This window comes from Eucyclogobius newberryi, unplaced genomic scaffold (genome assembly GCF_026437365.1).
Source record: "Eucyclogobius newberryi isolate DKJ021-1_F unplaced genomic scaffold, fEucNew1.0.hap1 SCAF_25, whole genome shotgun sequence".
In the NCBI taxonomy this organism is placed as follows: Eukaryota; Metazoa; Chordata; class Actinopteri; order Gobiiformes; family Gobiidae; genus Eucyclogobius; species Eucyclogobius newberryi.
The window spans coordinates 552,387-567,684 of record NW_027315890.1 but is presented as its reverse complement, the minus strand read 5'-3'; the positions used below and the strand labels follow the sequence as shown (position 1 = coordinate 567,684).

General features: G+C 41.1%; 1 protein-coding gene across 1 annotated transcript in view; it reads left to right on the top strand.

Annotated features, from left to right (window-relative positions):
• The window catches only part of LOC140372545 (A disintegrin and metalloproteinase with thrombospondin motifs 2-like), a gene marked incomplete at its 5' end in the record, with an annotated part of 315,752 nt that overhangs the window by 122,045 nt on the left and 178,409 nt on the right, over positions 1-15,298 (top strand). The window contains one exon of the mRNA XM_072459676.1: positions 12,367-12,450. Within this exon, the coding sequence (XP_072315777.1) occupies positions 12,367-12,450 (84 nt within the window). The remainder of the gene's footprint in view (positions 1-12,366; positions 12,451-15,298) is intronic.

Sequence of the window (15,298 nt, the reverse complement as noted above, 5' to 3'; positions counted from 1 at the left end):
CTCTCACACATACCTTTATGCACATCGTACGTCTCTCACACTGACCTTTATGCACATCGTACGTCTCTCACACTGACCTTTATGCACATCGTACGTCTTTCACACTGACCTTTATGCACATCGTACATCACACATTGACCTCTATTCACATCGTACGTCTCTCACACTGACCTTTATGCACATTGTATGTTTCTCACACTGACCTTTATGCACATCGTACATCACACACTGACCTTTATGCACATCTTACGTCTCACACACTAACCTTTATGCATATCGTACGTCTCTCACACAGACCTTTATGCACATCGTATATCTGACATTGACGTTTTTGCACATCGTACGTCTCACACACTGACCTTTATGCACATCGTATGTCTCTCATACTGACCTTTATGCACATTGTACGTCTCACACTGACCTTTATGCACATCGTACATCTGACACTGACCTTTATGCACATCGTACGTCTCTCACTGACCTTTATGCACATCGTACGTCTCTGACCTTTAAGCACATTGTACGTCTCTCACTGACCTTTATGCACATCGTACGTCTCACACTGACCTTTATGCATATCGTACGTCTCTCACACTGACCTTTATGCACATCGTACGTCTCACACTGACCTTTGTAAACATCGTACGTCTCTACTACTGACTTTTATGCACATCGTATGACTCTCACACTGACCTTTATGCACATCGTACGTCTCACACTGACCTTTGTAAACATCGTACGTCTCTCACACTGACCTTTTTGCACATCGTACATCACACACTGACCTCTATGCACATCGTATGTCTCTCACACTGACCTTTATGCACATTGTACGTCTCACACACTGACCTTTATGCACATTGTACATCTCATACTGACCTTTATGCACATTGTAAGTCTCTCACTGACCTTTATGCACATCGTATGTCTCACACTGACCTTTATGCACATCGTACATCTCTCACACTGACCTTTATGCACATTGTAGGTCTGTCACACTGACCTTTATGCACATCGTACGTCTCTCACACCGACCTTTTTGCATATCGTACTTCTCTCACAATGACCTTTATGCACATCGTATATCTGACACTGACCTTTATAAACATCGTACGTCTCACACTGACCTTTATGCACATCGTACATCTCACACTGACTTTTATACTCATCTTACGTCTCTCACTGACCTTTATGCGAATCGTACATCTCTCACTGACCTTTATGCACATCGTACGTCAAACACTGACCTTTATGCACATCGTACGTCTCACACTGACCTTTATGCACATCGTACATCTCACACTGACCTTTATGCACATCGTACGTCTCTCACTGACCTTTATGCACATCATACATCTCTCACTGACCTTTATTCACATCGTACGTTAAACACTGACCTTTATGCACATCGTACGTCTCACACTGACTTTTATGCAAATTGTACGTCTCACACTGACCTTTACGCACATCGTATGTCTCTCACTGACCTTTATGCACATCGTACGTCTCACACTGACCTTTATGCACACCGTACGTCTCACACTGACCTTTATACACATCGTAGGTCTAGCACTGACATTTATTTACATTGTATGTCTCACACTGACCTTTATGCACATCGTACGTCGCACACTGACCTTTATGCAGATCGTACGTCTCACAATGACCTTTTTGCACATCTTACGTCTCTCACAATGACCTTTATGCACATCGTACGTCTCACACTGACCTTTTTGCACATCGTACATCCGACACTGACCTTTATGCACATTGTACGTCTCTCACTGACCTTTATGCACATCGTACGTCTCTAACTGACCTTTATGCACACTGTACGTCTCTCAATGACCTATATGCACATCGTACGTCTCACACTGACCTTTATGCACATCGTACATCTGACACTGACCTTTATGAACATCGTACGTCTCACACTGCCCTTTATGCACATCGTACGTCTCTCACACTGACCTTTATGCACATCGTATATCACACATTGACCTATATGCACATCGTATGTCTCACACACTGACCTTTATGCACATTGTATGTCTCTCACACTGACCTTTATCCACATCGTACATCACACACTGACCTTTATGCACATCGTACGTCTCACACACTGACCTTTATGCACATCGTATGTCTCTCACAATGACCTTTATGCACATCGTAGGTCTCTCACACTGACCTTTATGCACATCGTACGTCTCTCACACTGACCTTTATGCACATCGTTCGTCTCTCACACAGACCTTTATGCACATCGTATATCTGACAGTGACCTTTTTGCACATCGTACGTCTCACACACTGACCTTTATGCACATCGTACGTTTCTCACACTGACCTTAATGCACATCGTACGTATCTCATACTGACCTTTATGCACATCGTATAACACACACTGACCTTTATGCACATCATACGTCTCACACTGACCTTTATGCACATTGTACATCTGACACTGACCTTTATGCACATTGTACGTCTCTCACTGACCTTTATGCACATCTTACGTCTCTAACTGACCTTTATGCACATCGTACGTCTCTCAATGACCTATATGCACATCGTACGTCTCACAATGACCTTTATGCACATCGTAAATCTGACACTGACCTTTATGAACATCGTACGTCTCACACTGCCCTTTATGCACATTGTACATCTCTCACTGACCTTTATACACATCGTACGTCTCTAACTGACCTTTATGCACATCGTACGTCTCTCAATGACCTAAATGCACATCGTACGTCTCACACTGACCTTTATGCACATCATACATCTGACACTGACCTTTATGAACATCGTCAGTCTCTAACTGACCTTTATGCACATCGTACGTCTCTCAATGACCTATATGCACATCGTACGTCTCACACTGACCTTTATGCACATCGTACATCTGACACTGACCTTTATGCACATCGTATGTCTCACACTGACCTTTATGCACATCGTACATCTCTCACACTGACCTTTATGCATATCGTACGTCTCTCACACTGACCTTTATGCACATCGTACGTCTCTCACACTGACCTTTATGCACATCGTACGTCTCTCACACTGACCTTTATGCACATCGTACATCTGACACTGACTTTTATGCTCATCTTACGTCTCTCACTGACCTTTATGCACATCGTACATCTCTCACTGACCTTTATGCACATCGTACGTCAAACACTGACCTTTATGCACATCGTACGTCTCTCAATGACCTATATGCACATCGTACGTCTCACACTGACCTTTATGCACATCGTACATCTGACACTGACCTTTATGCACATCGTATGTCTCAAACTGACCTTTATGCACATCGTACATCTCACACATTGACCTCTATGCACATCGTACGTCTCACACACTGACCTTTATGCACATTGTATGTCTCTCACACTGACCTTTATGCACATCGTACGTCTCTCACACTGACCTTTATGCACATCGTACATCTGACACTGACTTTTATGCTCATCTTACGTCTCTCACTGACCTTTATGCACATCGTACATCTCTCACTGACCTTTATGCACATCGTACGTCAAACACTGACCTTTATGCACATCGTACGTCTCACACTGACCTTTATGCACATCGTTTACTCACACTGACCTTTATGCACATCATACATCTCTCACTGACCTTTATTCACATCGTACGTTAAACACTGACCTTTATGCACATCGTATGTCTCTCACTGACCTTTATGCACATCGTACATCTGACACTGACCTTTATGCACATCGTACGTCTCTCAAATCAAATCAAATCAATTTATTTTTGTAAGGCCCAAAATCACAACAACAGTTGCCTCTGAGGGCCACAGGGAGAAATGAATCAACAATGTCTGTGGTGGCGATGAAGTCAGACAATGTCTGTGGTGGCGAGGGACGATGTCCCAGGGTCCTCTGTCCTTAGACTCTCCTTCTCGGCCAGGAAAAACTACAAAAAAAACCTCTTTGGGAAAAAAGCGTAGAAACCTGGAGGAGTTCCAGTGAAGGAGAGATCCGACTCTCACAGACGGACAGACGGACACGAGGAGACTGGAGCTGGACCCACTCTTCAGGCAGAAGAGGGACCGTCTGAGGCGAACTGGACCCACTCTTCAGGCAGATGAGGGACCGTCGGAGTCGAGCAGGACCCACTCTTCAGGCAGATGAGGGACCGTCGGAGGCGAACTGGACCCACTCCTCAGGCAGATGAGGGACCGTGGGAGGCGAGCTGGACCCACTCTTCAGGCAGATGAGGGACCGACTGAGGCGAACTGGAGCCACTCTTCAGGCAGATGAGGGACCGTCCACATGGGGCAGGGACCACTTCACCAGGAGAGGGACATCTGGGTCCACAGGTCCTCAGGAGTGAGAGAAAGAAAAAGAAGGCGGTGAACAGTTTGCAAGTGGAATTAAAAAATAAATATTGTTTGATAGCATAAGTAGTCAGAAGAAGAGGATAGTGCTCAAGCTGTCATACTTCCCCCAGCACAGTTACTCCTAGGGCAGCGTAGCTGAAGCTGTGGGTTTATCTTTCTGTTCCTAACTACTCTGACCATAAGCGATTTCGAAGAGGAACGTTTTAAGCCTGGACTTAAATGAAGAGACTGTGTCAGCATATTTAACATGGGTCGGGAGCTGATTCCATAACACAGGGGCTTGGTAGCTAAACGCTCTACCTCCTACAGTACTTTTAGAGACTCTTGGCACCACCAGAAGGCCGGCATTCTGAGAGCGAAGAGCTCTGTTTGGATGATATGGTTCTATAGCATCTTTGAGGTAGGATGGGGCCATGTCATTTATGGCTTTGTAGGTCAAGAGTAGAATTTTGAATTTGATTCTGGACTCGACGGGGAGCCAGTGAAGAGACTTCAGCACTGGCGTAATGTGCTCTCTTCTTTTTGTTCCTGTTAGTAATCTTGCTGCTGCATTTTGAACCAGTTGAAAGCTTTTTATGGAGCTTTTAGGACACGCTGCAAGCAGGGAGTTACAGTAGTCTAATCTAGTCGTTACAAATGCATGGATAAGTTTTTCGGCATCACTTTTAGGCAGGATTCTTCTGATTTTGGCGATGTTGCGCAAATGGAAATAGGCTGTTTTACAAGCTTGATTTATATGAGCTTTAAATGAGAGCTCCTGGTCAAATAAGACTCCAAGGTTTCTTACAGTAGAACTGGAGGCTACACTGACATTGTCCAGTGTGACTATCTGCTCAGATAGAGCGTCTCGTAGATGCTTAGGGCCAAGCACAATGACCTCGGTTTTTTCAGGGTTAAGAAGCAGGTAGTTTAGTGTCATCCAGGTTTTTATCTCCTTCACACAAGTACTAAGTCTGTCTACTTGATCGCTCTGATCAGGTTTCATTGATAAATACAGCTGAGTGTCGTCTGCATAGCAGTGGAAGTTAATGTCATGCTTTCTGATAATGTTGCCTAATGGTAGCATATAAAGAGTAAACAGAATTGGACCGAGTACCGAACCCTGTGGCACACCGTAAATTACTTTAGAGCTTGGTGAGGAGCTCTGGTTTACATTAACAAATTGGAACCTATCAGATAGATAGGATTTAAACCAGCTGAGGGCTGTTCCTCCAACACCTACATCACATTCTAACCTCTGCAGTAGAATGTTGTGGTCGATGGTGTCAAACGCTGCGCTGAGGTCCAACAGAACCAGGATTGAGACCAGTCCATCGTCAGCGGCTAATAACAAATCTCACACTGACCTTTATGAACATCGTACGTCTCTCACACTGATCTTTATGCACATCGTATGTCTCAAACACTGACCTTTATGCACATCGTATGTCTCTCACACTGACCTTTATGCACATTGTACATCACACAGTGACCTTTATGCACATCGTGGGTCTCTCACACTGACCTTTATGCACATCGTACGTCTCTCACACTGACCTTTATGCATATCGTTCGTCTCTCACACAGACCTTTTTGCACATCGTACGCCTCACACACTGACCTTTATGCATATCGTTCGTCTCTCACACTGACCTTTATGCACATCGTACGTCTCTCACACTGATCTTTATAAACATCGTACGTCTCTCCTACTGACCTTTATGCACATCGTACGTCTCTCATACTGACCTTTATCCACATCGTACATCACACACTGACCTTTATGCACATCATACGTCTCACACTGACCTTTATGCACATTGTACATCTGACACTGACCTTTATGCACATTGTACGTCTCTCACTGACCTTTATGCACATCGTACGTCTCTAACTGACCTTTATGCACATCGTACGTCTCACACTGACCTTTATGAACATCGTACGTCTCACACTGCCCTTTATGCACATTGTACATCTCTCACTGACCTTTATGCACATCGTACGTCTCTAACTGACCTTTATGCACATTGTACGTCTCTCAATGACCTATATGCACATCGTACGTCTCACACTGACCTTTATGCACATCGTACTTCTGACACTGACCTTTATGCACATCGTAAGTCTTTCACTGACCTTTATGCACATCGTATGTCTCACACTGACCTTTATGCACATCGTACGTCTCTCACACTGACCTTTATGCATATTGTACGTCTCTCACACTGACCTTTATGCACATCGCATGTCTCTCACACTGACCTTTATGCACATCGTACATCTGACACTGACCTTTATGAACATCTTACGTCTCTAACTGACCTTTATTCACATCGTACCTCTCACACTGACCTTTATGCACATCGTACATCTGACACTGACCTTTATGCACATCGTAAGTCTTTCACTGACCTTTATGCACATCGTATGTCTCACACTGACCTTTATGCACATCGTACATCTGACACTGACCTTTATGAACATCGTACGTCTCACACTGCCCTTTATGCACATCGTACGTCTCTCACACTGACCTTTATGCACATCGTACGTCTCTCACACTGACCTTTATGCACATCGTATATCACACATTGACCTATATGCACATCGTATGTCTCACACACTGACCTTTATGCACATTGTATGTCTCTCACACTGACCTTTATGCACATCGTACATCACACACTGACCTTTATGCACATCGTACGTCTCACACACTGACCTTTATGCACATCGTATGTCTCTCACAATGACCTTTATGCACATCGTAGGTCTCTCACACTGACCTTTATGCACATCGTACGTCTCTCACACTGACCTTTATGCACATCGTTCGTCTCTCACACAGACCTTTATGCACATCGTATATCTGACAGTGACCTTTTTGCACATCGTACGTCTCACACACTGACCTTTATGCACATCGTATGTTTCTCACAATGACCTTTATGCACATCGTACGTATCTCATATTGACCTTTATGCACATCGTATAACATACACTGACCTTTATGCACATCATACGTCTCACACTGACCTTTATGCACATTGTATATCTGACACTGACCTTTATGCACATAGTACGTCTCTCAATGACCTATATGCACATCGTACGTCTCACAATGACCTTTATGCACATCATACGTCTCACACTGACCTTTATGCACATTGTATATCTGACACTGACCTTTATGCACATAGTACGTCTCTCAATGACCTATATGCACATCGTACGTCTCTCAATGACCTATATGCACATCGTACGTCTCACACTGCCCTTTATGCACATTGTACATCTCTCACTGACCTTTATGCACATCGTACGTCTCTAACTGACCTTTATGCACATCGTACGTCTCTCAATGACCTATATGCACATCGTACGTCTCACACTGACCTTTATGCACATCATACATCTGACACTGACCTTTATGAACATCGTACGTCTCTAACTGACCTTTATGCACATCGTACGTCTCTCAATGACCTATATGCACATAGTACGTCTCACACTGACCTTTATGCACATTGTACATCTGACACTGACCTTTATGCACATCGTAAGTCTCTCACTGACCTTTATGCACATCGTATGTCTCACACTGACCTTTATGCACATCGTACATCTCTCACACTGACCTTTATGCATATCGTACGTCTCTCACACTGACCTTTATGCACATCGTACGTCTCTCACACTGACCTTTATGCACATCGTACGTCTCACACACTGACCTTTATGCACATCGTACATCTCTCACACTGACCTTTATGCACATCGTACGTCTCACACTGACCTTTATGCACATCGTACGTCTCTCACACTGACCTTTATGCACATCGTACGTCTCTCACACTGACCTTTATGCACATCGTACATCACACATTGACCTCTATGCACATCGTACGTCTCACACACTGACCTTTATGCACTTTGTATGTCTCTCACACTGACCTTTATGCACATCGTACGTCTCTCACTGACCTTTATGCACATCGTACGTCTCACACTGACCTTTATGCATATCGTACATTTCACACTGACCTTTATGCACATCGTACGTCTCTCACTGACCTTTATGCACATCATACATCTCTCACTGACCTATATTCACATCGTACGTTAAACACTGACCTTTATGCACATCGTACGTCTCACACTGACTTTTATGCACATTTTACGTCTCACACTGACCTTTATGCACATTGTATGTCTCTCACTGACCTTTATGCACATCGTACGTCTCACACTGACCTTTATGCACATCGTACGTCTCACACTGACCTTTATGCACATCGTAGGTCTAGCACTGACCTTTTTGCACATTGTACGTCTCACACTGACCTTTATGCACATTGTACGTCGCACACTGACCTTTATGCACATCGTACGTCTCACAATGACCTTTTTGCACATCTTACGTCTCTCACACTGACCTTTATGCATATCGTACGTCTCACACACTGACCTTTATGCACATCGTACGTCTCTCACACTGACCTTTATGCACATCGTATGTCTCACACTGACCTTTATGCACATCGTACGTCTCTCACACTGACCTGTATGCACATCGTACGTCTCTCATACTGACCTTTAAGCACATCGTACATCTCACACTAACCTTTATGCACATTGTACGTCTCACACACTGACCTTTATGCACATCGTACGTCTCACACTGACCTTTTTGCACATCGTACATCTGACACTGACCTTTATGCACATTGTACGTCTCTCATTGACCTTCATGCACATCGTACGTCTCTAACTGACCTTTATGCACATCGTACGTCTCTCAATGACCTTTATGCACATCGTACATCTGACACTGACCTTTATGAACATCGTACGTCTCACACTGCCCTTCATGCACATCGTACGTCTCTCACACTGACCTTTATGCACATCGTACGTCTCTCACACTGACCTTTATGCACATCGTACGTCTCTCACACTGACCTTTATGCACATCGTACGTCTCTCACACTGACCTTAATGCACATCGTACGTCTCACATTGACCTCTATACACATCGTACGTCTCACACACTGACCTTTATGCACATCGTACGTCTCTCACACTGACCTTTATGCACATCGTACGTCTCTCACACTGACCTTTATGCACATCGTACGTCTCTCACAATGACCTTTATGCACATCGTACGTCTCTCACACTGACCTTTATGCACATCGTATGTCTCTCACAATGACCTTTATGCACATCGTACGTCTCTCACACTGACCTTTATGCACATCGTACGTCTCTCACACTGACCTTTATGCACATCGTTCGTCTCTCACACAGACCTTTCTGCACATCGTATATCTGACACTGACCTTTATGCACATCGTACATCTCTCAATGACCTTAATGCACATCGTACGTCAAACACTGACGTTTATGCACATCGTACGTCTCACACTGACCTTTATGCACATCGTACATCTCTCACACTGACCTTTATGCATATCGTACGTCTCTCACACTGACCTTTATGCACATCGTACGTCTCTCACACTGACCTTTATGCACATCGTACGTCTCTCACACTGACCTTTATGCACATCGTACATCACACATTGACCTCTATACACATCGTACGTCTCACACACTGACCTTTATGCACATCGTATGTCTCTCACACTGACCTTTATGCACATCGTACATCTCACACTGACCTCTATGCACATCGTACTTCTCACACACTGACCTTTATGCACATCGTTCGTCTCTCACAATGACCTTTATGCACATCGTACGTCTCTCACACTGACCTTTATGCACATCGTACGTCTCTCACACTGACCTTTATGCACATCGTACGTCTCTCACAATGACCTTTATGCACATCGTACGTCTCTCACACTGACCTTTATGCACATCGTATGTCTCTCACAATGACCTTTATGCACATCGTACGTCTCTCACACTGACCTTTATGCACATCGTACGTCTCTCACACTGACCTTTATGCACATCGTTCGTCTCTCACACAGACCTTTCTGCACATCGTATATCTGACAGTGACCTTTTTGCACATCGTACGTCTCACACACTGACCTTTATGCACATCGTACATCTCTCAATGACCTTAATGCACATCGTACGTCTCTCACTGACCTTTATGCACATCATACATCTCTCACTGACCTATATTCACATCGTACGTTAAACACTGACCTTTATGCACATCGTACGTCTCACACTGACTTTTATGCACATTGTACGTCTCACACTGACCTTTATGCACATCGTATGTCTCTCACTGACCTTTATGCACATCGTACGTCTCACACTGACCTTTATGCACATCGTACGTCTCACACTGACCTTTATGCACATCGTAGGTCTAGCACTGACCTTTATGCACATTGTACGTCTCACACTGACCTTTATGCACATTGTACGTCGCACACTGACCTTTATGCACATCGTACGTCTCACAATGACCTTTTTGCACATCTTACGTCTCTCACACTGACCTTTATGCACATCGTACGTCTCAAACACTGACCTTTATGCACATCGTACGTCTCACACTGACCTTTATGCACATCGTACATCTCACACTGACCTTTATGCACATCGTACGTCTCTCACACTGACCTTTATGCACATCGTACGTCTCTCATACTGACCTTTGAGCACATCGTACATCTCACACTGACCTTTATGCACATTGTACGTCTCACACACTGACCTTTATGCACATCGTACGTCTCTCACACTGACCTTTATGCACATCGTACGTCTCTCACACTGACCTATATGCACATTGTACGTCTCACACTGACCTTTATGCACATCGTACATCTGACACTGACCTTTATGAACATCGTACGTCTCACACTGCCCTTTATGCACATCGTACGTCTCTCACACTGACCTTTATGCACATCGTACGTCTCTCACACTGACCTTTATGCACATCGTACATCACACATTGACCTCTATACACATCGTACGTCTCACACACTGACCTTTATGCACATCGTTCGTCTCTCACACAGACCTTTATGCACATCGTATATCTGACAGTGACCTTTTTGCGCATCGTACGTCTCACACACTGACCTTTATGCACATCGTACGTCTCTCACACTGATCTTTATAAACATCGTACGTCTCTCCTACTGACCTTTATGCACATCGTTCGTCTCTCACACAGACCTTTATGCACATCGTTCGTCTCTCACACAGACCTTTATGCACATTGTATATCTGACAGTGACCTTTTTGCACATCGTACGTCTCACACACTGACCTTTATGCACATCGTACGTCTCTCACACTGATCTTTATAAACATCGTACGTCTCTCACACTGACCTTTATGCACATTGTACGTCCCTCACACTGACCTTTATGCATATCGTATATCTGACACTGACCTTTATGCACATTGTACGTCTCACACTGACCTTTATGCACATTGTACGTCTCACACTGACCTTTATGCACATCGTACGTCTCTCACACTGACCTTTATGCACATTGTACGTCCCTCACACTGACCTTTATGCATATCGTATATCTGACACTGACCTTTATGCACATCGTACATCTCACACTGACCTTTATGCACATCGTACGTCTCTCACTGACCTTTATGCACATCGTACGTAAAACACTGACCTTTATGCACATCGTACGTCTCACACTGACCTTTATGCACATCGTACATCTCACACTGACCTTTATGTACATCGTACGTCTCTCACTGACCTTTATGCACATCGTACGTCAAACACTGACCTTTATGCACATCGTACGTCTCACACTGACTTTTATGCACATCGTACGTCTCACACTGACCTTTATGGACATCGTATGTCTCTCACTGACCTTTATGCACATCGTACGTCTCTCACACTGACCTTTACCTCTATATATATATATATATATATATATATATATATATATATATATATATATATATATATATATATAAATACATGGAGTTTTGTGAAATATAAAAGTGTTTTTCTGTTTTGAGGTGAATGAGATTTATCAGGCGCCGTCTCTGGGACTGAACTTGGACGTGGTCCTTGTGCAGATCGTACTGCTCTCGCCAACAAAGGTACGAGTACTGCTACTGCAATACTACAAATACTACTGCAATACTGCTAATACTACTGCAATACTACTACAATACCACTGATACTACTGCAATACAACTTATACTACTACTGCAGTACAACTAATACTACTACTGCAGTACAACTAATACTACAACTAATACTACTGCAATACAACTAATACTACTGCAATACTACTAATACTACTACAATACAACTAATACTACTACTGCAATACAACTAATACTACAACTAATACTTCTGCAATACAACTAATACTACTGCAATACTACTAATACTACTACAATACAACTAATACTACTACCGCAATACAACTAATACTACAACTAATACTTCTGCAATACAACTAATACTACTACAATACAACTAATACTACAACTAATAATACTGAAATACTACTAATACTACTGCAATACAACTAATACTACTGCAGTACAACTAATACTACAGCAATACTACTAATACTACTGCAATACAACTAATACTTCTGCAATACTACTAATGCTACTACAATACTACTAATACTACTGCAATACAACTAATACTACTGCAAAACTACTAATACTACTACAATACTACTAATACTACTGCAATACTACTAATACTACTGCAATACAACTAATACTACTACAATACTACTGATACTACTGCAATAAAACTAATACTATTGTATAACAACAAATAATACTGCACTACAATTAATACTACTACAATACTACTGATACTAATACAATACAACTAATACTACAACTAATACTACTGCAATACTACTAATACTACTGCAATAAAACTAATACTACTGCAATACAACTAATACTACTGCAATACAACTAATACTACTGCAATACTACTAATACTACTACAATACTACTGCAATACAACTAATACTACTGCAATACAACTAATATTACTGCAATACAACTACTACAATACTACTCATACTACTTTAATACAACTAATACTACTGCAATACAACTATTACTACTGCAATAAAACTAATACTACTACAGTACTACTGATACTACTGCAATACAACTGATACTACTACAATACTTCTGATACTACTGCAATACAAATAATACTACTACAATACTACTAATACTACTACAATACTACTAATACTACTGAAATACAACTAATACTACTGCAATAAAACTAATACTACCGCAATACAACTAATACTACTGCAATACAATTAATACTACTGCAATACAACTGATACTACTACAATACTACTGATACTACTGCAATAAAACTTTGACTACTGCAATACTACTAATACTACTACAATACTACTAATACTACTGATATACTACTAATACAACTACAATACTACTAATACTACTGCAATACAATTAATACTACTGCAATACAACTAATACTACTGCAATACAACTAATACTACTACAATACTACTGATAATACTGCAATACAAATGATACCACTACAATACAACTAATACTACAACTAATACTACTGCAATACTACTAATACAACTGCAATACAACTAATAAACTGCAATACAACTAATACTACTGCAATACTACTAATACTACTACAATACTACTAATACTACTGCAATACAACTAATACTACTGCAATACAACTAATACTACTGCAATACAATTAATACTACTTCAATACAACTGATACTACTACAATACTTCTGATACTACTGCAATACAACTAATACTACTGCAATACTACTAGTACTACTACAATACTACTAATACTACTGAAATACGACTAATACTACTGCAATACAACTAATACTACTTCAATACAACTAATACTACTGCAATACAATTAATACTACTACAATACAACTAATACTACTGCAATAAAACTAATACTACTGCAATACAACCAATACTACTGCAATACTACTAATACTACTACAATACTACTTATACTACTACAATACAACTAATACTACTGCAATACAACTAATACTACTAATACTACTGAAATACAACTAATACTACTGCAATACAACCAATACTACCGCAATACAACTGATACTACTACAATACTACTGATACTACTGCAATAAAAGTAAGACTACTGCAATACTACTAATACTACAAAAATACTACTAATACTACTGCAACACTACTAATACAACTACAATACTACTAATACTACTGCAATACAATTAATACTACTGCAACACAACTAATACTACTGCATTACAACTAATACTACTACAATACTACTGATAATACTGCAATACAACTGATACTACTACAATACAACTAATACTACAACTAATAATACTGCAGTACTACTAATACAACTGCAATACAACTAATACAACTGCAATACAACTAATACTACTGCAATAATACTAATACTACTACAATACTACTACAACTACTGCAATACAACTAATACTACTGCAATACTACTGATACTACTTTAATACAACTAATACTACTGCAATACAACTATTACTACTGCAATACAACTAATATTACTACAGTACTACTGATACTACTGCAATACAACTGATAATACTACAATACAACTAATACTACAACTAATACTACTGCAATACAACTAATACTACTGCAATACTACTAATACTACTACAATACTACTGCAATACAACTAATACTACTGCAATACAACTAATATTACTGCAATACAACTAATACTACTACAATAGTACTGATACTACTTTAATACAACTAATACTACTGCAATACAACTATTACTACTGCAATACAACTAATACTACTACAATACTACTGATACTATTGCAATACAACTGATACTTACTACAATACAACTAATACTACAACTAATACTACTGCAATACTACTAATA